The following is a 26,813-nucleotide window of genomic DNA, read 5'->3' as shown; positions in this document are numbered from 1 at the left end:
TAACATCATTCCAATTAGTGCAAAACATCCCACTTTAGCTAAATGCAAACAACTTGTAAGCAAAACACTTAAAGGAACTTTAAACACTTGTATATGTTACTTTTGTGTTATGTGCAATTAAAAATTTGTTCACAAAAAAGCAAATATGTTGCTGCCATATTATCTGAAATATACTGTAAGTCTATAAACTGATAAACTGGTGATACATGACTAGTTCTGTTCCAAAAGGCACCTTGTATGACAAAAATGATTCCTTGCTTAAAAGTGAAAAATGAAATATCACTGGAGTGATTTGCTATCTTGACAATCAACAGTGTTGTTTTGCCTAGAACAAAATATTGAACAATAATAAACTTGCAATAAGATCAGAATGGTTTACCTTATTCTTCTCTTAATACACTGTATGGTAAACATTAACAAACTTGTAGGTGTCCTCCAGTGGCCTACTGTAAGACCTAGAAAAATATTATGCAACAGAATGGTTACATTTCAAAAAGATCAAGCAGGACAGTGTCCTTGCACTAAGTCTGGCTCGGTGAGGGCGCATTATAAGGCCTCCGTGACTACCCTCTCCACTGGTGCACTGGTGGCTGGAACAGCGAGCACTCTCATAGTTGCAAGATAGAGCCTCGGGAACACTTTGGCATGCCTTTTCCAGAAACCTAGGCAGTCCACTTCTTCTTCATCGGAGGACACCTGTATGTAGCGAATGAGCTCAGCCTTAACAGATGATACAGGGTCATCCTTCTTGTTGCTTTTCTTCCTGTAGCCAGTGAAAAGCCGTGGAGTTTTAGCAGGTGGCTCATCCTTATCATCCTCTCCACTACTGCTCTCAGCAAGTGTGGTGACTTTCCGAGCCTCTGCCAAGACAAGGTCTGAAAAAGTTGCACAAAAAACATGGTTAGTTACAATATTATGAAGTTGATTGATATACACTACACAGTGGTGATGGTTAAGTTAATGAACTATAAGTAAGTCTGAATGAGATTTTACTGATGTTTTTGAAAGCGAGAAAATATTTGTGTGCCTGAAAAGTTGGGAGGAGGAGGAAATATATTCAATGTATTAAATTAAGCATTAATTTGGTGCCTAAAAACTTTAAGCCCTGAATGATAATAATGTGATGATAATGTGTTTGGAGATGGTGTGCATTCACCTACCTATTATCATCTCCTTCACCTCACTCTTGACTTCATCTGGTGCGAGGACATCTTGCTCTAGCCAAATGAAGCAAAATGATGGGTCGAGTAGTGCAGACATCATATAGACCATATCTCCAAATGGAAGTTCTCCTGCAGGTTGAGGTGAGTCATCCATTCTGACATTTGAAAAGACCCCATGGAAACGGCGTTGCACTTACTTCTAGAGAGCTGTCACAAAACTGGCCAGATGCTGAGTTGTATTCAGCATACTGTTGAGGTGGCTGTTGAGTGAGAGAACGCATGGCAGAGCTGCACTTAGAGTCTCCCCTTGTGTGAGGTCTGTTGCTTGAAGAAATGGGGCCAAAATTTCCACAAGCTCTTTCAACTGACTCAGTTCTCTGGCTGATAAGCACAGGCCTTTATGTCCTTGGGCTTCCAGAAGAGTGTTTAGGCCTTGAGGATCCAGGTTGCCTCCACAAAGTGGAGTGTTGTATTCCATCGGGTTGATATGGCTGAGGGGATGCTGCGATTGGGTCCATACTCTCTCTCAAATGCTTCCTTCAGCCCACAAGTAGAATGAAGAAGACTGCAGAATTTTGTAACTTTTGCCATTGCGCTATTCGGAGTCTTAGTCTCTTTCAGTCCATCGCGCACCACAAACTGTAATGAATGTGCAAAACACTGTAGGCGCTGTTGACGGCAGCTGCTCTGGATAGTTTCCACATCGTCCTGGAAATTCTCACTTACATCCTCCCATAAGTTGCTGTTTTTTCAGGTTGTCTTCAGCATCTTCACTCTCAGTTGTTGTTGCAGAGGGGAAACAAACTGTGAAGGCTTTCCTCATATTTGATGCTTTGTCACAGATAATGTAATCTAATTTGTGTTTTATATTGAAGTTGTCACATATCTCCTCAAATTTCTCACTTATTCGTTCTCCAGTGTGTGACCCTGTAAATTGTTCACAACTTAAGAGAACTGTCTGCAGGCTTGGGCTGTTTTTCTCTATCTCCATGAAGTGGGCTGTTACCCCTAAAAAGCCACACATGCTTCGGTCAGTCCAAATATCAGGATTCAGACACATTGTCTGTCTTTTCTAGTTTATATTTGATCTTGGACTCTTTGTCTGCTGCTAGCTCACTCAGACGTCTGGTTACGGTGCTTCGACTTACTGGACAGTATCTCTCCTCTACCACTGACATGAAATTTTTGAAGCTGGGCTTGTCAATCAAAGACAGAGGCAGATTGCATGAAATGATGAGGTCCCTTATTATGGATTCTGGGATGGCCTTCTGCCTGGGATGGCCCTGGCTGTATATCTGCACACCTGGTTTAAAAAGGAGTCAATGCTGCTCTGTCCCTCTGCACTGCCCCTGGCCACTTTTTTTGCTTTGCTGAATTCAATAAACCTGTATGAACAACGTGGAAAAATTAGGCTGTGAATTATAGTAATAAGATCTGGATGATATAGCTAATATTTTTATGTGTAGCAAAACACATCTGAAACCACATGTTTCTGAGAGAAGAACTGGATCTAAACTAATGATGCAGGCTATATATCAATCTTTTATTTCTGATTATAGAGAAAAAATAAATGGACTAACTCGGGGTAACAGGAAAATATTGCTATTTCCTCAGGCCATTAGACTCCTGAACCAGAACTCAATTTGACCACTCCCCACCAGGACTCAGCCTGACACACACACATACACACACTCTTGCACATATTTTCATTTCTGATAACATGATTTAGAATACATTATTTACATCATATTAGTTTGATTTTATTCACATTTATCTTATTTATTCTATTTATAAGGCCAGTTTAGGAGTAACCAGGAGACATTTCACTGCATGTTACTCTGTGACTTCTGTATGTGACAAATAAAGTAATCTCGTAATCTTGTAAATCTAATATTATTAGTCATGCACTAATAACTAATCGTCCAATCTCAGTTATAGTTAGCTACATCTGCTGGACATTAAAAAATTAACACCATTCAGATGCTGGTAAATCATGCAAGTGGCTGGTACTGTATGCTGCACTCACCAGCCAGAATAACAATGGTAATCTATTGAGTGGCTGGGAAAATTTCAACATTCACTAGTCTAGCCATGTTGCCAGTGGACAAACAAGTTAAAAGTTTGCACTCTGCAACCGTATTGTTTAATTACTCTGGGTCTCTAATAAGATATTCCTCTATCCTCTCACTCAAACTCAGTGTAATGGTAACGTGGTAAACCGGTTACATTAACATTACGTTGATGCTGATCTAGCCGTCCATATGCGCTAGCTAATGTGATTGACCTATCCAGGTGAGTTTTCAGATGCCTGATAAAATTTGATGTGGTGGATCAAGCATCTTTGATTCGTGCACTGCAGACTTAGCAGTCAGCGCTCCATTGTTAGTGCCGTCCAGTCTTAAGTTTTTGTAACCAAATTTGATGACAAATGGTACAGACGCAACTGCAGGTGCGCCGCCGGTCGCCATGGTCATCAGCCGTTAGTGTGGGAGGCCACAAGGTGCGCACCCTTTGTGTAATATGGTTACCATGGTTACCATGAAAAAATGGAGGGAATCACACTAAGCTCGTCAGACGTTTCAAAATAAAACATAATGATTGTTCACGAGTCGAGTCGAGTCTGGAGTCTTTTGAGCACGAGTCCAAGTCAAGTCTTGAAGTCTCTTTGTGTGTGACTTAAGTGCGACTCGAGTTCGAGTCGCAGACTTGAGTCCCTATCTCTGGTTCAATGCAACTTTTCTGCGGAACGGGTCAGACGAGAGGCAACAGAGTGGTCGGAGAGTGGTCGGATAAGGCAGTTGGACATCTGGGCGGTGTGTAGGGGCCTTAATACTTCCATGACCATGCTCCATAGTAGGTATGGCATTCTTGGAGTTAAAGGCCCCGCCTTCTCACCTCCAAACATATTCCTGCTAATTGAGGCCAGACAACTCAGTTTTTGTTTTATCTGAAAGGTTTTTTCTTTGTCCTTGTAAAGCAGCAAACTTCAGTCGACCTTCAAGGTGCCACGACTGGAGCAAGGGATACTTTCTTGCACGCCGCCTCCCAGCCCTTGGCAATGCAAACACGCTTGACTGTGGACACGTCTTCTAGCAGCTTCTATTTCATCCCAAACTTGCTCTTTGGTGTTTCTTTTAGTTGACTCTTGGCCATCCTGACCAATTTTCTCAGCAGGTACTATGACATGCTTGGCATTTTCCTCCTGATTGTGGCAGTATGGCTCCAAATGACTTTCCTGCTTGTTGAAATCAATAATTCGCTCTTTAAGATCATTGCTGAGCTGTTTAAATGTTTCCATTATTTTGTCTTTTCTCCATACACTAACTCCATTAATGTTTTTTGTGACAAAGTTATATGTGTTCCACTCATTTCATCACAGAAAAATTACATTTGTAGAAGTCATTGGAAGTCAAGATTGCCATGATATGGCTGCCAATTCGCTCAGTTGGTAAAGCAGGCATCCCCTGTACACAGCGTGTATGTATATGTATATATATATATATATATACATATATATATATATATATATACACACATTAGGGCTGTCAAACGATTAATTTTTTTAATTGCGAATAATCGCATTTTGTCCATAGTTAACTCGCGATTAATCGCAAATTAATCGCAATTTTTTTGGCACATTTTTTTCTGTTCTAAATGTACCTTGATGTATTTTTTAATGTTCTTAATACTTTTAACAACATAAGAAAGGGCAAATATGCTTGCATTATGAACATTTTTGGCGCGGGGGTGGGCTCTCTGCATCTGCCCTGTGTTTGGCTTGCAAGTGATATTTGAGACTCAATGTACTTCGATGGTAACTCATTTCATGTCGATAGTACATGCAGATAACTTTTGTCCTATCGACCGAACCATCTGGCAGTGTTTCGAAAGTAGTTTGCCGTTCATACCGTAAATGACCAAATAATATATGGGTTTCAATTATCCACAGGGTCCCTTTAAACGCCGGGTGCAGGTGTATATTTTGGTAAATAACCGCCGGTTCCAAATAAATGTCGGGTCTAATTTTTTATTTTTTTAAAAATTAAGGAAGAAGAGGTGTCCACTGACACTGCACGTTTTTCTTCTTCGCCTTTTTCACGCAGTGTGCTGCTTTCTGTCAGTCAGTATCACACTGATGATCGCCATGGCTCCGGTGCAGCAAAACAATAAAAAATACCACTTGAAATTCAAACTTTCTGTTAAAATATGCAGAGGAAAACTCGGGAGAAGCAGCCGCTAGATGTTTCTCTGTCGACCAGAAGAGAGTGAGAGAAACGGAGCTTGAGCGTCTGTCTGAGGAGGACAGCAACAGGACCAGGCTGCCTGCTGGAGGGAGGAAGAAGGCTAGCGAGGAGCCTGAGATAAACATGCGGGGATGAGTTATCAGCAAACGGGCACGCCACGAGAGAGTGTCCCGCAGAATGATCAGGACGACGGAGAAACAAATGTCCGCCACCGTGAGTGACAGCAGAGATGAGGAGTTTGCAGCGAGTGCTGGTTGGCTGAATCGTTTCCTCCGCCGCAACAACTTCACTTACAGGAGGATGCCAGAGAATTCACCGAGAAGCTGGAGAAGTTTGTAATGTTTTCATCCAGGATTATTGTGAGGAAGGAATTAAACGCCTGTCCCAAATTGCCTTTTGGTCTGTTAAGTGATTGAAACAACTAAACCCCCCGGCTATTATTTGGTATTTTACGGTAAGTCCTTTCTCCATTTCCTCACTTTTCAGTCCACCGTGTTTTTCCCGAACCGCCAACCCTGCTGCATCTTCCTCTGATTCCCTTTCCGCCACCCTCTGGATCTAGACTACAGGTGCCACTGACGGCCGTAAATCTTTCAATGCGCGTTTTGTTTTTTGTTTTTTTATACCGAGCGTTAATCGCGCGTTAAAAAACTTAACGGCGTTAAGAGGATGTTGCGTTAACGCGTTAACTTTGACAGCCCTAATATATATATATATATATACACACATATACATATACACATATATATATATATATATATATATACATATATATATATATATATATATATATATATATATATATATATATATATATATATATATATATATATATATATATATATATATATATATATATATATATATATATAAGGAATGTGCATTTGTGCAGTGAACCTTTCAGGTCGTTTGCAAAGGGGCTGATAAGCGAGAGATGGCACTTGCTGAGGCTGAGAGATAATATGTTATTTATTATATTATTTTATCACCTGTTTATTTCTTCAGTTTTTATTAGGTGTGATATTTTTTTACTTAAAAAAATAAAATCTTGAATACATACATGCAGTTTCTGTGTGAGTGTATGAAAATTGATTGTGAAATTGACTGCGATGCAAGGGGGCGCCACCAAAAATCTTGCCTAGGGCACCAAATTACTCAGGGCAGGCACTGATTTTGAACCATGGACAAATTAAAAACTACAGGTAAGTAATAGATTTGAATTCCAACTAAAAAATAGACACTTTCTCGTAAACAAGAAATCTTGCCATAAATAGACTCCCCTTGCCTGGAGCAGTAGCCAGCTGGGAGTGGATGAGACAAAGGACTCTGCCCATTGCAAGGAGAGACAGTTACCACACCGACTTTCTTTTCTTCCTTGGAGCTGCACAGTTAGCTGGTAAGTTTAAATTTCATCGTCATTTTCTCTTTTTTAACTATATGTGTCACGTTGGTTTTAGTTTGGTTGTAAGTCTTAATTTTTGGTTAATGTTAGGCTAACACTTCCCCACAAACTATGAACCTTCGATGTTGTTCAAAGACTTTTGGCAGAATTAACATGTTTCAAATTCAGTCGCACAGGAAGTAATTGATCAGTTATTTGAAATTGAAGAATTTACTTGTAAAAAACTATTAAGAAAATTATTGAAAATATTTTGGAGGAAACAGTTGATGCCTCTGTTGTAAAGTCAGTTGTCTGATGAAATACAACCTTTTAACCCATAAAAGTTATTTCAAAGGAGGGCTCATTAGGCAGAGAGCATACATGGCAGTCATTTTATAGAAAGAGCTTTACTGTTATTCAACCAGTTAAGCACCAGCTCTTGGCTTATACATTGATGATTTTGAAATTTGTAATCCATTGGGGAAAAGATACACATAAGTGTGTGGTATATATTGGGTGATTGCCAACTTGCCCATAAGACTTAGATCAACATTATCACCAATTTATCTTGCTGTATTCTACAAAAGTGTGCATGTCAAACAATATGGTTACAGCAAGATTTTGGAGCCTCTGATTTAGAGATCCTCAGCATTTATAGACCACAGGTGTATTTGTTCAAAGACTTGGGTCTCACGTCAAAGGTACCATTTTGTATGCGTCTGCTGATAACTTGGGTGCACATTCACTTGCTGGATATCAAGTTTTTCAATGTTGAGAAAGTTTGTAGATTTTGTTTGGCTACCCGTAAAGATATTCAGCAGCATTCTGTAAGAAGTAGGACTTTTACCTTAAGAACACAGGAGCTGTTTGATGAAGCTGCTAATGTGGTTAAGACAACTTATGCTTCGTGTGTTGATGGTTTGAAAAGCCACTGTCCTTCACGCAGACTTCTCCATTTTCATCCTGCAAAAGGGTTTCCACCTCATTTTTCTGCATGATGTACTTGAAAGAATCGTACAAGTGGAACTATGCATATGTCTTTCAGCTAATGCTAAGCATTATTTCAGATTGAATTACCTTAATGTAGAATAGCATCATCTCCCTTTCAATTTTTTGACAAAACTAACAGATCATAGAAAACACAAACTATTGGTGGCAATGGATGGATATGAAAACTTCTCAGATTTCTACCACTGTTAATTGGCCACTGTATTCCAGAAAGTGAAAAAACTTGGTCTATGATCCTTGAATTGAAAAACATTGTGCAGCTGTTATCCAGCCCTTCATTTACAAAAGAAACCTTGTGCTACCTACAAGCCAAAATCTATGACTACAGGCAGTTGCTCTCAGAAGTATTTCAAAATTGTGCTCTAAACATTATTATCTTGAACATTATCCTGTTCTAATCAAGAAATTTAGTCCTGTGATAGAGTTCTGGACAATACGATTTGAGGCAAATCATTCAGTCTTTAATAAAGTGGTACACAATGCAGGCAACTTCAAAAACATTCTACACACTTTAGCCACAAGATATCAGCTGATGTTAGCATATTATTTGGAAATGCCAAGTACTTTCAAACCAAGCACTGAGACGGGGCGGGTATCAGTTATGTCTGTGGACATTTTGGATGCTGCTATCAGAAAGGCTATACGGGACAAGTTCAAAAGACTGGACTGTGTTTCACTCACCTCCATTGCTTCTGTAAATGGGACAAAATATTTAAAGGAATGGTGCTGTCAGTTGGACAGTGAACTGCCGTATTTTGTGATAATACTGGAGATCTGTGTAGTTGATGGTTGCATATCATTAATTTTGGGGCTATTTACAGCAGTCATCCTGGAGCATCTCAGGTGTTACCAGCTCGCCAGAAGACACCCTATTATTTATTTATTTATTTTTTCCGGCATAGACACCTTTATTTAGCAGTAGACAGATAGGAAATATGGGAGAGAGGGATGTGACATGCAGCAAAGGACCTCCGGCCGGGAATCGAACCGGGGTCGGCTGCGTATGTGGCATGCGCTCTAACCACTCATCCACCTGCGCGCGGAAGACACTCTATTATAACTGTGGTTGATGATCCTGACAATCTGACTGACTACACCCCCCTTGCTGCATACCCTGTTGGAGGATAGCTGCTCATCACTCCAAGAACATTGGTGTTACATTAAGGTAATATTTGATTGGGAGTTGCATTTAAACTAGGGGCAGGGCCGGCCCAAGCCTCCATGGGGCCTAAGCAAAATTTGATTTTGGGACCCTCTATTACTGCCAATAATAATGATTATTGTCATTATTATCATTACGAATACACTTGCAAAACTAAATGTGAGAACTTTTTGTTGTAGTTAGATTGTAATCCACAGTGATTAATGCCATGGAAGCAGACACCAGATTTGCAAATTTACAGAAAAATCTTTCAATTAATATTTGGCAAAGTCAGCAACTCCCCCTACTGGCGACACAGTAGTAGTCAATACATAAAACCTTAAAGAGCAGCCCGACATGTTTTACCCATCTATGGTTTTTAATCTGAAATGGTAGCAAATTCAGCTGGCGCCGTATAAGGTGGCAGCCTGTAACAGCAGCTCCCGTGGGTTTTCAAGTTTTTTCAAGTTTTTTCATAGTTTTTGTTGTATCTCTGTTCAGATTCTCGCTGAACTTTGGCGGCTCTTCTCCGGAGACTGAGAGAGGACGAACACCTTTCTTTTTTTTCTTTTTTGGACTTTTGTGGCACTTTTTTGTGATGTTTTTGCTAGCCCTAGCAACGGAGGGTCAGGAGCGCATCATTGAGCGCATTATTTACACACGTGACCAGCTGATTGCGCTGTGTGAACCTGCACTGCTACCCGGAGCCAGGCCTGAGGTCCTGAAGGAGCTGTGGAGGAGACGCAGTGGCTGCAGAGCCGGAGTGAAACGGAGGGTGAAGAAGAGGAGACACAGACCGGCTGTACCGGTGATCGTCATGGGGAACGTGAGGTCTGGGGAACAAGACGGACGAGCTCGCCGCGCTGATAAAGGCTCAGAGGGAATATCGTGAGTGCAGTGTGTTGTGTTTCACGGAGACATGGCTTCACTCACACATCCCGGACCACAGCGTGGCGATTCCCGGCTTCAGCACTGTTTGGCGGACAGGGACGTGATAAGCAGCGGAAAGAAGAAAGGAGGAGGGATTGCACTGTACGTGACTGACAAGTTGGTGTAATCCCAGACATGTTCACGTGAAGAAACGTCTCTGTACCATGGACATTGAACTGTTGACTGTGGGGATGAGGCCTTATTATTTGCCCCGAGAGTTCACATCCGCCATCATCATCGGTGTGTACGTTCCTCCTTCAGCTGATGCAGCGCTGGCCTGTGAGGCTGCTGACGCACTACAGGACTGCTTTGAGTCGACAGACTGGGATGCACTTGTTGAGCCACATGGAGAGGATCTCGACAGCATGACCGACTGCATCACAGAATACATCTGTGAACACACCACCATGCCAACCCGGACTGTACGCTGCTTCCCTACTAATAAGCCGTGGATCACCAATGACCTGAAAGCTCTTCTTAACAAGAAGAAGAGGGCGTTCAGGTCTGGAGACAGGGAAGAACTGAGGAGAGTGCAGCATGAACTCAGGGATATGCTGAGGGCCTGTAAAGACGCCTACAGGAGGAAGCTGGAGGCCAAACTCCTGCAGAACAATGTGAGGGATGTGTGGACTGGTATGAAGCAGATCACTGGGTGTAAGGTGAGCGGCAGACAGTCATCGGGCAGCCTGGAGAGGGCAAACGAGCTGAACAGATTCTTCAATTGGTTCAGCTCACAGCCTTCTGTCGTCTCCATGACACCTCCAGACCCCCACACACCCTCACTGCCCCAAATGCTTCCTCCCCTCCTCCCTCACTCCTCTGATGTGAGCTCTCCTGTGCTGCCCCATTCCTTCTTCTCCTCCTCCTCCTCCGCCTGGGTCAGGAGAGAATACCAGTGCTTTGGAAGACTTCCTGCCTGGTTCCTGTTCCAAAGAAGTCGACACCATCAGACCTCAATGACTATCGACCAGTGGCCCTCACATCTTACGTCATGAAGGTGCTTGAGAGACTGGTTTTGGCCAACCTGAGGCCGCAGGTGAGAGCCCTGCTAGACCCTCTGCAATTTGCTTACCAGCCCCACTTGGGAGTTGATGACGCTGTCATCTACCTGCTGCAACGAGCCCATTCGCACATGGATGGTGGAGGAGGCACTGTGAGAATCACATTCTTTGATTTCTCCAGTGCCTTTAACACTATTCAGCCACTGCTACTGGGGGAGAAGCTGTGGGTGATGGGTGTAGACGACACAATGATCTCCTGGATTACTGACTACCTGACAGGCAGGCCACAGTTTGTCCGTATGGGCAGTGTTCTGTCTGATGGTTAGTGATACAGGAGCTCCACAGGGGACTGTACTGTCTCCTTTCCTGTTCACCTTATACACCACTGACTTTCAGTACAACACCGGGTCGTGTCACCTGCAAAAGTTCTCTGACGACTCGGTGTATAAGTGAGGGACAGGAGGAGGAGTACAGGGCACTGGTAGACAACTTTGTGGAGTGGACTGGACAGAATCACCTGTGGCTGAACATCAGCAAGACCAGAGAGATGGTGATAGATTTCAGGAAGCAGAGGAAGACGGCTTTCCAACCTCTGTGTCACGACTGGGGAAAACTAAAAGGGGTGGACCCAAACGCAGACACACAGGAGGCAAGATTAAAGTGAACAAAAGGCGAGCTTTAATTTCAGCAAAGCTGGGTGATACAAAAAGGGCCAGGAGAACAAACTAAAAGGAGTCAAAAGGACCAAAAGACAAAGTAGCAAAATAACAATGCTAAACAAGTGCAACAAAACAAATTCTACAAAGTCCAAATCCAAAAACATACCATCAAGGAGGACACAGGAGGAGACACGGGAGGTCATGGGGAATCACACACACAACGAACTGACAAGGAGTGAGTGGAGAACAAAGACTTAAGTGCACAGGCACTGATGAGGAGACGAGGAGCAGGTGCGGAGAGGGAGGAGAGAAGAGGGCAGGTGAAATAACGAGGGGGAAGCACAGAGGAGATATAACACTGGCAGACAGAGGGAGACAAACATGTGCAAGGTGGAAGGGAAAAAACACAGAAGACAGACTGACAAGACACCAAAGGGCATAGAAATCAAGACATAAGGCACAACCAGACACATAACCATGACACTCTGTGCATTCTGGGAAGGGATGTGGAGGCAGTGGAGGATTACAAGTACCTGGGTGTTACCATCAACCACAGACTGGACTGGAGATCTAACACTGAAGCTGTGTACAAGAAGGGGATGAGCAGACTTTACTTCCTGAGGAAGCTGAGATCCTTCAACGTGTGCAGCAAGATGTTGGAGATCTTTTATCAGTCTCTGGTGGCCAGTGTACTTTTCTTTGTTGTGGTTTGTTGGGGAAGCAGCATCGGAGCCAGCGACACCAACAGACTCAACAAACTGATCAGGAAGGCTGGCTCTGTGATTGGCTGCAAACAGGACACTCTGGAGGCTGTGGTGGAGAGGAGGACACTGAAAAAACTGTTATCCATCATGGATAATCCTCTCCACCCTCTCCAACTCACACTGGTCAGACAGCGGAGCACCTTCTCCGGAAGGCTGCTTCAGCTTCGCTGTCGTAGCAACAGATACAGGAAATCTTTCCTGCCACAAGCCATCACTTTATACAACAACTCTCTCACCCCTGCCTGACAGAGAACTCTGGTCTCTCTACTGTTCTGTTGTATATATTATTATTGTTATAGTATATTTTGCATATTTTGTTTTGTTGTATATATTATTACTGTTTATTGTTTATAGCACACTGTGCACTGTATATATACACTATGTATATATTGGATTCTATTTATGTTATGTACGAAGTGTTTTATTTGCAGAACCTCTGCTGCTGTAACAAAATAATTTCCCAGTCTGGGATCATTAAAGTAATTCTATCTATCTATCTATCTATCTATCTATCTATCTATCTATCTATCTATCTATCTATCTATCTATCTATCTACAAGAGCAGCCTGGGGTTGATTAACACTTAATATTCAAAGTCATATAGTACTAAGTGGGATACTGAATGTCATCTAGGCCAATTAAAAGTAACAAAATAAACTAATCGTTTACTGCAAACACAATCTGCTTTATTATTATTTTTTTAAATAAACTGCAACACCAAATGTACGAAAACAGACAGTATTAAATCAAACAAAATTTAAAGAATCAGACAAATACTAGGTACAAGGTAACACAAATGGTTTATAAATAAAATATTAAGATGAATTAGGTCTGAAAACTATGTAAAAATGTGCAAAATTTAACTTCCAATGCAGAGAGCAAGGCTGTGTATAGGAGCAGCACAGCAAAATGCACAGCTCTTCGGAGCAAATCAACTAGATCTACCCTTGCATCAGAAACAGTGGAGGAAATCACAAAAGAAAGCTCCTGGTACCGACATCCACAAGGTGGAATTTCTTTTTTGATGCTGTAAAGAGAATTGCAGAAATCCCCATGAGTGAGCTTAATACTCTGTGCACCAAGCTGGGAGTTAAGTGCTTCAAAGACAAAGAGTACCAGTTCCTACATGAGTACTGCACTGCCATGAAGCCTCTGACTGCAGCACTGGACATTTTACAAGATGACTGTCCTTATGGGACTTTACTACCCACACTTTAAGTTCTGATGCAGAAGACCCTGGCTGTGAAATATGCTCTCTGCAGGATGACTGAAGGCCTTCCAGATGCCATAGTGCAGGTATGTTCCATCTTTAAGCTAGTTAAAATTTCTTGCATCACATTAGTCATGAACATGGAACATAATATTCATTATCATTGCAAAAAACATATCAATTATATTTTTCAGGCTATCCAGACCCGTGTTGCCGGTGTGCTGGACAACAAAGATGCCCTTCTCGCATCTGTCACTTATCCAAAATTCAAACTCTGATGGCTGAGAGATGAAGGTAGGAGGGAGCAAGTGAAGGAGCTTCTGACAGCAGAGTGCCGCACAACTGCTCCTGCAGTGCAGAGCCCTGTCATTGTGCCCACCATGTTTGCCAGCCAAATGAGATGGACTTTTTTCACGTTCGAGGCAGAGCCAAAGGAGACCTTCTGGGCAGAAAAGTTTTCAGTTTTCAAATATAAAGAACATTTTCTTGAAGTATAACACTCCAACCCCATCAAGTGCTCCTGTGGAGCGGCTTTTCAGTCTGGGAGGTTTGGTGCTCACGCCAAGAAGAAATAGACTTTCTGACAAGAGGTTAGAGAAGTTAATGAAGTACAATCACTGGTTTACTCGCCCCACTCCACTGTTTCACTCATAACATACGATTACAACATGTTGTTACTTAGGCCATAGTAACAACAGTAGGCATGATATCAGCCTACATTTGGTGTTATACACTGATTTGTTTTGTAAAACCACTCCTTGCTGCTTTAATGCTGTGAACATCAGGTTCAACATTCATAAAACATGCTAAAAAGAATGTAATAGTTACATTTATAAACAATGTAGATTATAAATAGTAAGTTTTACCTTTACAGTGTTAACAATTAAATATGTCAGGTCAAGAAAGACTGGCTTTATTTTATTTTGTATAAAAACAAGTATTTATGTTAAGTGAAGTCAAGAAAGACTGTTTTGTAAAAACATGTATTTTTTTCAGAAAATAGTATTCAAGTTCAACTTAAAATGTCAGGAGATACATTGTTTATTGTTTCAGCTGTAGGTAACAAATGATGTCTATTAAATGTACTTCCAATAAAGTGAGTATTGGCAAAACTGGTTGAGTGTTTTTATATTGAGGTGGCGGGGGGTGTTGTCGGCAGCTGCTGAATGTAACTAATAAAGTAACTTGTAATCTAACTTAGTTAGTACTTAGTACTTGTATCTAACTAATACAGAGCACTGACGAGCAGGACACACATGTAAACTAAACCGCAGTAAAGATCTTCTGGAGATAAAAGTCTAAACTTACAGAAACTAACTGAAACCAAACAAACATTTTAAACACAAATTACATGAATCATTAAATCATTAACATTCAAAAATGAATACTTGGTTAAAAACACTTCGAACACACTTGATTATATTGTAGAACCAGTTACTTATAGCATTAATTTTTCAGTTCTAGCCTGACACTTATTACAATAGGGAATACTTTAAACATTGATTGGTAACAGGGATCAATGAGTTATAAAAACTAGTGCAGTGCCCGTAAGAAAAATTTATTCCTACAGAAAAGTGGGAGGTTAAGGCCCCGTCCAGACGACAACGCTCTTTTGCGAAAACGCACATGTATTGCGTCGTTTTGGCCGACCGTCCATACGGATCCTGAAAACACAGCGCCTGAAAACACACTTTTTTGAAAACGGGTCTCAGGGTGGAGAAATCCGAAAACGCAGCCCTCCCATTCTCGTGTGGACGGCGACGACGGCGGACGACTTTACAAAACGATGACGCCATCGCCCCACCCTGCGACGTCTCATGACAACAGCAACAACAATGGCAGACTACATGCTCGTGTTCGTGCCGCAGAGGATATTAAGCCTTTCTTGCAACTTACTCGCCTTGTAGTTGAGTGTGAGTTACAGCAGCAGTTCGACCTCATTATCGGTCCACACAAACGATTCTGGTTTCCTTGTACTCGCCATTTTTATCTTCTTCTTGTTGTGTTCGGTTTTTCCGTCTACTGTCTGTTTGGTTACAGCGCTCAAGCTTTCTGCGTTTTTGGTGAATGTCAAGCGCCACCTATAGGCCTGGAATATGAACTACAGCGTTTTCGGTGGATCCGCGTGGACGCAAATATTCTTGAAACGATGCTAAGGGACACGGAGAAAAAAAGATCGTTTTCGTCCGTCTGGACGGCCCCTAAGTAGCTTTTTCAAGGATGGCCAAATGAGGCCATGTTTAAAGGTGGGACGTCAGGGATATTAAGGTTTGTGGTGAAATCCGATATTCCAGGGTATAATTGGCCGTTTTTGAATATTTTTGATTTTGCCATTATATTTCACCTTGAACATGATTTACTTGGTGTCATTATTTTCAGCACAACCTCATATGTGTGACTGTACAGTTATTTTTTTTATTTTGACATACTGTATTAACACAATGGACCTAAAATCACAAAAAAAAACAACATAAAATCCGAGTAGAAAAAGTTAGATATTTTTACTGTGAAAACCACAAATATGTTTAACCATTTTTTATTACTTATGATGTAAATATAAATTGTTTGCTAAATATGTGCATACATTGTAAAAATTTACAAAGTTATATGTAACTATTTACATTTAAATGCAGGCAATGCTCATTCAGCAGTCTCCTAATTGTTTTGACTCATTAAATAAAAAAACGACTCCACTACACACTAAACACACTACACCAAACACTACATAACACACAAACTATACACTCCAAACACGCTAAATGTCACAAATCTCTCAACCCTCAATATCGCTGTCTCTACACCAACCGTCGTTGCCTGTCATTCATCCGCCTACGTCCCTCCCACAACTTCCTGTTCCTCAACAACCAAACTTGCTGCTTGGACACTTTCGTGACAAAAGCCTGTTTTTACCGTTTCTTCCTGCACCAGACACAAAGCAAACGTGATGGCAATGTTTGCGACAAAGCGTGGCAGACATTATTTACCCTAAATCCGGTTTTGGACGTGCCGGTGCGTCCGGTCCGTCACCTCGGGAGGTGGGCCGTGTAGGTGGGCGAGCGGCTAGCAGCTAGCTACACACGAACATCCACAGATTCCGATTCCACTTTGATGTCCGCGCGTCTCCGGATCTCCTCAGACCCAAACAGACTCGGTCCGGACTCGTTTAGTCTCATTAATACACAACAGTCAGTTTAGATGCAAGGAACAAAACGGGACCGAACCGCTGGCAAAATCCCGGTCCAGCTTGCGCCGCTGAAGGTATAAATCTGCTTGTTTCTTAAGGTGGGGGGTCGCGGTGGGCTCTGCAGTGATTGGCTCTGGTGCACATGTGACTGTGGTGGCTCCGGTGGACTATGCTCGCGAATTTGTAAAGCATTTATGAAATAATTTATTAACAGTATCATTGCAGTCCAAACAAATGCGAAGTCGCACACCATTGAACCACGCAGCAGCCATGTTGTAAGTCTCAGGTCAGTCTAATCCTGGTCCGCAGAGATATTTGAGGAACACACACACACACACACACACACACACACACACACACACAGACAGACAGACAGAGATTCCTTGCTTTTATAGAGAGATGATTTTCCTACTTGTCCAAGAATCAGGGCTCACCACTGGAGGGCACTGTGGCTCCATGAAATACACAACATTTTCAAACCTTTACTTACATTTTCAAATACATATGCAGAGTATGTTTTTTTTTTACAGCAAATTATTTTAAAAGGACATTTCTTCATTCTTTTGATGTTTTGCATCTGTGGATTCAATTATGATCAATTGAACCTAGCTTGACCCTTAACCCATAGGGGTCGATGATCACGCAGGCGTGATCAAATCACGTGACTGATTTAAGATGACGTAGCGGCAAGCCGGAGTGAATCTCGGTTCCGACTTTATGTGTTGGTGCGGCCTTCAAAAAATATACCAGTTTTTAAATTGTGTTGATAGGCCAAGTAAGTTATGATAAATAATGTCAGCCACGCTTTTTCGTGAACATTGCCGTCACGTTGGCTATGCGTTTGGTGCAGGAAGAGACGATAGAAATGGGCTTTTCTCACGAAAGAGTCAGCAAGCAGGAAGTGTTTGCAAGCAATAAAAACACGTTCCTATTGGTGGAAAAAGGCACCACACCAACCAATCACAAAATTATGTGGCAAAACGTGATTTGGTTGCTGAGGAACAGGGGGAAGTTGTGGGGGGGACGGCGGCGAAAGAGTGACACCGACAGTGATGGTGATAGAGACAGCGAGTTTTGAGAGTTAAGAGATTTGTGACATTTAGCGTGTTTGGAGTGTATAGTTAGTGTGTTATGTATTGTTTAGTGTAGTGTGTTTAGTGTAAATCTCAAAAACGTATGCACAATTTTAGCAAACAACAATTTGTATTTGCATTCTAAGTAATAAAGTTGGTTTGCTAAACATATTTGTGGTTTTCACAGTCAAAAAAACTAACTTATTCCTACTCAGATTTTATGTTTTTTTTGTGATTTTAAGTCCATTGTGTTAATACAGTGTGTCAAAATGAAAAAAAATAACTGTTCAATTACACATGTGAGGTTGTGCTGAAAATAATGACACCAAACAAGGCAAGGTAAATAGTTTTTAAGGTGAGATATAATGGTAAAATCAAAAGTAGTCAAAAATGGCCAATTATACCCCAAACTCCTAAGGGTTAAAAGAAAGATGTGATGCTGCCTAGGGGAGCAGTGGTATATACAGTTATACAGCCACCAGTTCTTCCTCCCAGATGGGTGGGATAGAGGAAACAGTATCTGTGAAATGTCCCAGATGACGCATCTATTAGAAAGGAAAATAAGGTTCTTCTGGCCAAATGGAGGTAACGGAGACTATCTGGCGCCTGTACGAGGGCTCCACAGGGGTCAGAGCTCAAGAAAAGGGAATGTTAATTTTGTAGAAAAACAAAGGTTTTAATTCACAGTTCAAAGAAGAGGCATGAACACACGTGTATTCCTACAGCGCTCAGTCAAGAGAGATGCCGCTGCAACATCTCCACATAGCCAGCCGCTGTTTGACACCCCTGCACAAACTGAAGCTTCAATCATTCATACATTGTTCCACTGAAGGAAAAATTAACCCAGATCATGATGGAGCTCCTCTACTGTGACACATAGAAAACATCTCCAGTGGGAGCTCCTTGTCATGCCAATAACGTAGGAAGCCATCAAGATCATCAAGGTTAAATGTATTCTCACCAGATTATAAAACTTAATTCCATCTTTCAATGTCTCATGTTTTGTTCTCCTTTGCGAAGTCAGGGGCAAGTTTGTGGCATGGGAAAACTTGGACTTTGAAGATGTTTTTTTGGTTCATTAAGGCCTACTCTCGCAGATGTAGGTTATTTGGCTGCAGTCAGCATCAGTAAGGGCTGTCATTCGGTCAATGATTGGCCTGTGTCTTTATGGACAGCCGTTGGATCCTCTGGCTGAGTGCAGGTGAAATTGTTATGGGTCTACCACTTGACTTTTTTGACCCATAACACTTAGGATCATTTAAGATATGTAAAATAACTATCTTACTGCATTCAACCTCAGCAGTGATGGCACGTTGCAAGAGGCCTTGCTTGTGCAGCTCAACAATCCTGCCATGTTCAAAGACAGAAAGCCTTTTAGCCTTAGCCATCAGGAGGTCATGAAAGTGTGAATGTCTGACAGAAAATTACATGAAAGCCAGATTTTAGTGCGGATTTTGACATCAAGACTATAGTTTTAAACTTTTGATCAGCTGATGAACAGCCTATTTGAGTTTAAATGCAGTTTTCAATAATTGTCTACTTTATGTCTTTTCTCTTGATCCTGTTTCTTCTTTTTGCATTTTGAAGCTCTACTTACAACCTGGTTACGGTCCACCAGTGCAAAATATGGTCTTAAGATTTTGTTCAGGTGTGTATATTGCTACTGACTGGCTCAAAGCCGGCCACAAAAAGGGATGCCAACCACAGACACTTCAATAAAGAAACTGTTTAGCTCAAAATGAATAAACAAAGTAACCAACCAAATTAGTATGGATGAGTGTGTCTTTTTGGTCTATTTTTTGCTTTCTCTGCAGTGCACACATGCCACACGCTGCTAACATACAACAGACAGGCATTACTGGACATCATCTACATCGTAACAAAGCATGCTCAGCAAAGTCGAGACTCTTCTCTGTTTTGGCATGATACGGCCCCGAAGTAAACGAAAACAAAGACTCGAACAAAAAGAGGCCAGTAACATATGAAGGTCGTCGACTCAGAACAGTCAATTATAATGTTTTAATTGACTGTGGCCATAGCCGAACACAACCAGACCCAAGAGGAAAAAAATAACTAAACAGAAGAAATGGGCAGGAGTTCTTGGCTAAACTAAAAAAAAGAGGGAAGAGACCCTAGACCAGCAAGCCACGACCGTCACATCCGGGGGATCATCCTGACTAAAGCTGCCTAACCAAAACAACTAACCTTTTAAGGTACGAAAACAGGAGCTCAAGCCCAAATTAAAACAGCAAAGCCCTGACGCTCTTACAGGCCAGGGAACTGAACCCAAACTCAAATCAAGAGCAAAGGGCAAAACTGCCAAAGACTGTACGGCCAGCGTGGCCTCCCTCCTCTGGCACCACACCTGTAATGAGAGAGAGAGAAAGCCACCTGCTGCTGCCTCCTTTACCTGCTCAGGTAATTGCCCGCACCTGAGCTCAGGCAGGCAGAGCAAGGCAGAGACAGACGACACACACACAGGGCACTGACTTGGCCACACGTTTCATGGCACCTCAGTGTTGGAACGAACTTCCGACCAATCACGACAGCGGAATCACTCTCCATCTTCCGCAAAAGACTCAAGACTCATTTGTTCAGACTTCACCTCCAACCAGCATAGCATGACTCTCTCCCAGCCAGAAACTCAATTTAAATAGTTAAATGTTCCTAAGCTTTGATACATTATGACATATTAAACTTTTCAGTCCCATTTAGAGTATTGGACTGATTCTCATTGTAAAATCTCTTCATACTCCATTTGCTGCCTCTCAACAAAAATTCAAGCGAGCGTTGCAGTTTGGCTCATCACTATTGATAATCTCTATAGCTCCAGTAGCTCTATACCAATTTGTCCTTCACTTTTCAACAAACCCTAATTTTCCCCTACATTTCAAAATATATTCTGGGCATTGTTCAAAGTTATTAAAGCCAGCAATGCACATTTACCGTCAGCTTTTTCAAAATCATCAAATATTCCAAATTGTTTAGATATTTTCAGCAGTATTCAAAGTTTTTACAGCCAGCAATGAACTTTTCAAGAAACCTGAACATTTTCTACATTATTCAAACATCATTGATAATATTCAAAGTTTAAAACCTGCAATTTGCATTTGGCATCAGCTTTTCAAAAGCCAGCATTTACAACCACAGGTTCTTCACAACTTGCCTGCTGTAGTTTGTCGTATTGTGTTTGTGTTATGTTTGTACATCTTTGTAATTAAAATTAAGAAAAACAAAAACAAACGTATTTATATTACCAAGGACCATGTAAAACAATAAAAATTTCAATTCTTCTCTTTATAGTTGCCAATGAGGCGGGGGAAAGCAAGCACCATCCACTTGCCCGCTTTGCACGTAAGTTCATTAAAGTTAACCATTTTCACAAAATTCAACTTCGGAAATTCAGTTATCATGACATTTGTAATGGAAGAAGATGTGATGTAATGGTGGGTTAAAGATGGCTGTTGGTATGAAAATTGTCCAGGCTCCAGGTCACAGAATGCACTATGCACTGCTGTCACAACCTGCACTGGCATTGGTGATCACAAAGGAATTTGTCTCGACCCTCGGAGTACCGAAGAGATTCTAGCTGATGAGCTACCAAACCCTGTTGAACCTGAGGCCATGGAGAAGACTGCTATCAGGTCACACATGCACACAGCAAAAACACATATGCAGAAACTCCTCAAGGAGCATGAAGTACGAAAATATACAGGCCTTTATTTCTCCTTACCATTATTTACACTATATCACTGTATCTCAATGTAAAATATTTATACTGTGAATTAACAGCAAAGAATTGGCTGCAAGGTTGCCATTATTTTGTTGTTAATTTTACAATTTTCTTACTGTAATCTCCTTTTACGGCATTTACACTATATTCCAGTACATTGCTGTTTTTTTATTTAACATTTATTTAACTTTTTTTCCCCACAGTTGCCTATGTAATTATAATTTACAGCTTATTCCTGTTTTAAGAATACATATGAATACTTTAAATTTAGTTAACATCAAAAACAAAAACAATGCTCCTCCTGCCTTCCTCAAACAGAGGAGCAGATATTTGTCCTGCTGGGTTCATGCCATTATATGTCCAGCTCTCCTTGTGTAATGGCCAGTCTCCTGGTATCCCCTCCATGCTTGAGATTGGGCTGGGAGACACAGCACACCTTCTTGTGAATACACTTATGGATGAGAAAGCATGATAAAGCACCTGTGTCTCCTCAATGGTCAGATACACATCCCTTTAGTGTAACTGACTTGTTGTTATAGTGGGACGATTAAGTGTTCCCTTAACTCTCTGGGGTCAAGGGTATAATTGTCCATTTTTGAATTCTATTGATTTTACCTTTATACTTCACCTTAAAAACTGTTTACCTTTCCTTTTTTTTGGTGTCTATTTGAACACATAAAAATCACCTAAAATCACATAGAAAAAAGTTAGATTTTTTACTGTCAAAACATGTTTAACAAACCACTTTTTTTAACTTAGAATGCAAATATAAATACTACATTTCAAAAATCGTACATACGAATTTAGCAAACAACAAAGTTATATACAACTATTTACATTAAAATGCAGGTATTGCCTCAGGCTCCGCTGTTATGTCCGTTGAGGACGAATGAATGGTGTTCGTTTGGTAATGCCTCGCTGCATGTTTAGTATGCAGCTGTTGTTGTCTGAAGTTTAGATTTTGCTATGATCGAAAGTAAATGGAGTTAAGTGCCATACCTCTTGTCCAGCGTCCTCTTTATATTCAACATTTGGTGATGAGGATGGCTGAATTTTCTCTTCCTCCTCCACCTCCTTTCCTCGCACTTCCCGGTGAGCCTACGATACCGTGGAATCGCTGGCATCAGTCTTTTGAAACTAGTCAATGTTAAATCAATTTAATCAATTTGCAATCAATTTAACATTGACTAGGGCTGTTGCCATTGCATTCCACATCGAAAGTGCAGCTGAATGTGCAGCGAAATTAACACGGACAGATTAATCACTAATCCAAGCAGCACAAATAAGTGCACAGTCACATGAGCAGCAGCAGCAGCAGTCATCTAGTGCAGGTTTGGAGGTACCAGACACAACCCCAGACCCAGTCATGCATTTCACAAGATAACAAGGGCCGCCTCAGCTTCAAAGGCAGCTTTCCTGCGGTAACTGTGGATCAAGCACACATGCCACCAGAGCCCAGAACTGTCCAGCTAATGACCAAACGTGTCGTAACTGTGGAAAAAAAAATCACTTTGCAAAAATGTGCCGCTCTGCCCCCTCCAGATCGGATGGACACACCCCCCGTGGTTCACCCACCATAATCTGCCATGTAACATCAGGGCCCATGCAGTTCAAGTCATGCACAGTGAAAATAAATGACGTGTGTATTCTCCTGCTGCTAGACACAGGCACAAGTGTCTCCCTGCTGAACGGCAGTACATACCATAAGTTCTTCCATTCCCGTTCACTGTCCACACCCACTGCTGGCCTACATGGGTATGGTGACTCAAAAATTGACCTGGTGGGGTCCATTACAGTGTCTGTTAGCCATGGCACTAGAGTCTTGCCCTCCTTTGTTTTCAATGTGGCCCGCAGAGGGGTGAATTTAATGGGACTGGATCTGTTCATGGCATTGGGATTTTCACTCATCGACACAGGGGGGGCTGCCATATTGTATGTCGCTGCCGGACTGCATCAGAAGTAGGCATCACTGTTTGAAGGGCTAGGCTGTCTGTCTGCTTTCGCCCATCAACCCCTCATTGACCCCTCCTTGACCCCGGTTGTCCAGCCACTGTGCCATATTCAAGTGGCCTTGGGGGATGGCGTATCTGTTGAGCTGCAGCGGCTGCTGGATACTGGTATCATCGAGCCGGTTGATGCATCACCATGGATTTCCGCCATCCATGTCTGAGGAGTTCACGGCACAATTTCACGGCTCCACCGTCTTTTCAAAACTGGATCTCAGAGAGGGCTGTCTCCAGGTGCCTCTCCACACCAAAAGCAGAAACCTGCCGGCCTTCATTACCCACCTCGGTGTTTTCCACTACACGAGGATGCCGTTTGGCCTTAGCTCTGCCCCCTCCTGCTTTCAAAAGGTCATGACCTCAGTGCTGGCAGGTATACCAGGTGTTGTCATTTAACTTGATGATGTGGTGATACATGGTGCTTCTACTGCTATCCATGACGGCCGCCTGCAAAGTGTATTTGCAGCCCTAGCCAAGCACGAACTAACCCTCAATGGTAGGCCAAAGTGTTTTTTCAGTGCCGGCTATCGGGTATGTAGGCTTCGGACTTTCCACTGAGGGCATCACTCCCCTTCAATCCAACGTGGAGGCCATCCTCTCTGTTCCCGAACCAACCTCGGCTGCCCAGCTCGCTTCATTCCTGGGCATAACAGGATACTACATGAAGTTCATGCCTCAGTATTGTCGTTGCAGACCTCCTCTCTCGTTCAGTTCCTGCCCAGGCCCCGCCCACCAGCTTCAACCACATCGAAAGTAAGATTATTCACATGCTACACATGCCGCTCGAGTCCACGGTCACTCTGCAGGACCTGAAGGAATCCTCAGTGCAGGATCCAGTCATCTCCCAGCTCTGCACCTACATTCGTCAGGGATGGCCAAGGGAATTGCCAGAGGAGCTGTTAGCCTTTTCCCGTTCAAGCAGGAGCTCTTGTATTGGAATGACACATGTGTGACACGTGGGCTTTGCACTATGATTCCGGGGGCTCTTCGTGCCCGTGTGCTGGCCATGGCACATGACGGTCACCTGGGCATAGTGAAGCTTAAACAGTGATGCCGCAACCTGGTGTGGTGGCCAGGCATAGACAAACACATTGAGACCCTTGTAAAAGAATGCCCAGCATGCCTTGTGAGAGAAGCAGATGAAACAGTGGTTTGACAAGAAAAAGAGGGTCAGGGTGCCTGATATCATGGTGACAGACTGGGTGAGAGCTCGCCGACCGCACAGGGAGAACAAGATGGCATCATTTTGGTCCACTCCACAGAACGTGGCTTGCCGACTAGGCCCGGCCACATACCTCCTTGATGATGGCACCCGCTGGCATGCTAGCTGCCTTCAGAAGGTGCCAGCACCTCCTGCAACGTCAACTTGGAGCAGCGGGGACATGAGGCCACCCAGAGCGGAGCAGGAGGACTCCATACCTCGATCAGCCGCAGTCTGAAGATACTCCCACGTCATCACACCTAGTGCCACCATCACCATCAGTGCCGCCCCGGCCCCCAGCCCCCACGCCACTGTTTGCCTCACCTGCAGCTGTGTGTTCTCCACGGCCAGTGCGTGCCAAGTCACGGCCCGATCACCTGAAGGACTTTGTGTCTACCTTTCATGTTTGAATCCCCCCCAGAGAGGGGAAAATGTTATGTCCGTTCAGGACAAATGAATCTGTGTTTGTTTGGTAATGCCTCGCTGCATGTATAGTATGCAGCTGTTGTTGTCTCAAGTTTTAAGTTCCATTTTGATTGAAAGTAAACAGAGTTCAGTGCAAAACCTCTCGTCCAGCGTCCTCTTTATATTCAACATCTGCGTCTCCCTTAGCTCCTTCCAACTCAAAGAAGAGCTGCACTGCCCGCTCCACATTCAGTAGTCACTTCATTGTTTTGACACATAAAACAAAAAATCGACCACACTACCCACAACACACTAACCATAAACCCCACATTTCAGAACTCACTATCGCTATCGCTGTCTCTCTTTCGCCACTATCACTCCCACAACATTCCCCTCTTCCTCAGTAACCTCAGTAAATACCATGTGTTGCCATATAATTTTTTGATTGGTTTATGTAATGCATTTTTCCATCAATAGGAAAGGGGGTGTCCATGTTTTTTTGCAAGCACTTTCCTTAGAATAGTCCATATTTACCATTTCTTCCTGCACCGAACGCGCACCAAACGATGGACAATATTCAGGGAAAAGCATGGTGTAAATTATTTATCCCAAGTCTGGTTTTCCTTGGCCTATCAACACAATTTAAAAACTTGTATATAGTTTAACGTCCACACTTTCGACACAACGTGAAATGCAGACTCAGCGAGGCTGCGTGTTGCTGCTACATCATCTTAAATCAGTAATTGGATTTCGATGCACTGGCGCGTCCGTCGACTTTAGAGGGTTAATGTTTTTGAGCAGTGTAAATTAACAGTATAGGAAAAAAAGTAGAAATAACAAAAATGTAGCAATGCTCTTCTACTGCAGATGAGAAACAATTATGTCAAGTCATCTGGAAGAACTGATCTGAAGAACATCTGCTGTGAGATCAAAAAAATATATTATTAATATTTTATATTTGATATTTATATTTAAGATCAAGTACTGATTAAGGAATAATTTAAATATTGTGGACCTATGGACATGTTACGGTATTATTCAGCAACATGTGGAATGGTAAAATACAAATTTTAAAAGTTTTAAACATGAGGAATAAGTTATGGATGAACAATCAAAGTTTAAAGCCATTGTCTCAACGTAAGGGACAGTTGTAACGGTGTAACAAGCTGTGTGTTTCCTTTTTTCACTTACTTCCAATTTTACACCCTAAACAAAAACTCTGGCATTGTTAAGATGAAGTGGTGATGTTGATCTTGATGTGGTTGGTGTGTTGCAGGTTGCGATGCCTTATAAAGCAGCTGGAGAAGGGGGAGGCATCTGTGGTGGACCTGAAGAAAAACCTGGAGTATGCTGCCTCAGTCCTTGAATCTCTATACATAGAGGAAACCAGGCAAGGAGTTTTCAATTCAGTTGTGCCTTTATGGAATTACCATAACAAGAAATAATGTGTTAGTCCTCCACTTAAGTGAGTGCTTATGAGTACTTTTCCACAATTTTGTGACTGTGCACCCACAGAAACAAAGAATATAGTGCTCTGCTCACTCTCTTGTATCGAGAGGGCCCTTTCACCAAACTCTGATCAAACAAGTGTGAACAAGGTAGTGCAGATGAACTATAAAGCAAGATTTTACAAGGCACAAGGTAATTTATCAGTCATTATACAACATGTGGTTCCATAATGAAATTATATATAGAAGCTACGATGCTCAGATG

At 42.2% G+C, this 26,813-nt stretch overlaps 1 protein-coding gene across 2 annotated transcripts in view; it reads left to right on the top strand.

Annotated features, from left to right (window-relative positions):
- pde1ca (phosphodiesterase 1C, calmodulin-dependent a) overlaps positions 1-26,813 on the top strand; it is a 227,500-nt gene that overhangs the window by 45,208 nt on the left and 155,479 nt on the right. For both annotated transcript variants that reach the window (XM_030398475.1, XM_030398474.1), the window contains exons 2-4: positions 21,062-21,112; positions 21,243-21,402; positions 26,377-26,490. In XM_030398475.1, the coding sequence (XP_030254335.1) occupies positions 21,062-21,112; positions 21,243-21,402; positions 26,377-26,490 (325 nt within the window). The remainder of the gene's footprint in view (positions 1-21,061; positions 21,113-21,242; positions 21,403-26,376; positions 26,491-26,813) is intronic.

This window comes from Sparus aurata, chromosome 19 (assembly GCF_900880675.1).
Source record: "Sparus aurata chromosome 19, fSpaAur1.1, whole genome shotgun sequence".
Lineage (NCBI taxonomy): Eukaryota > Metazoa > Chordata > Actinopteri > Spariformes > Sparidae > Sparus > Sparus aurata.
This window is presented reverse-complemented; position numbering and strand designations above follow the sequence as displayed.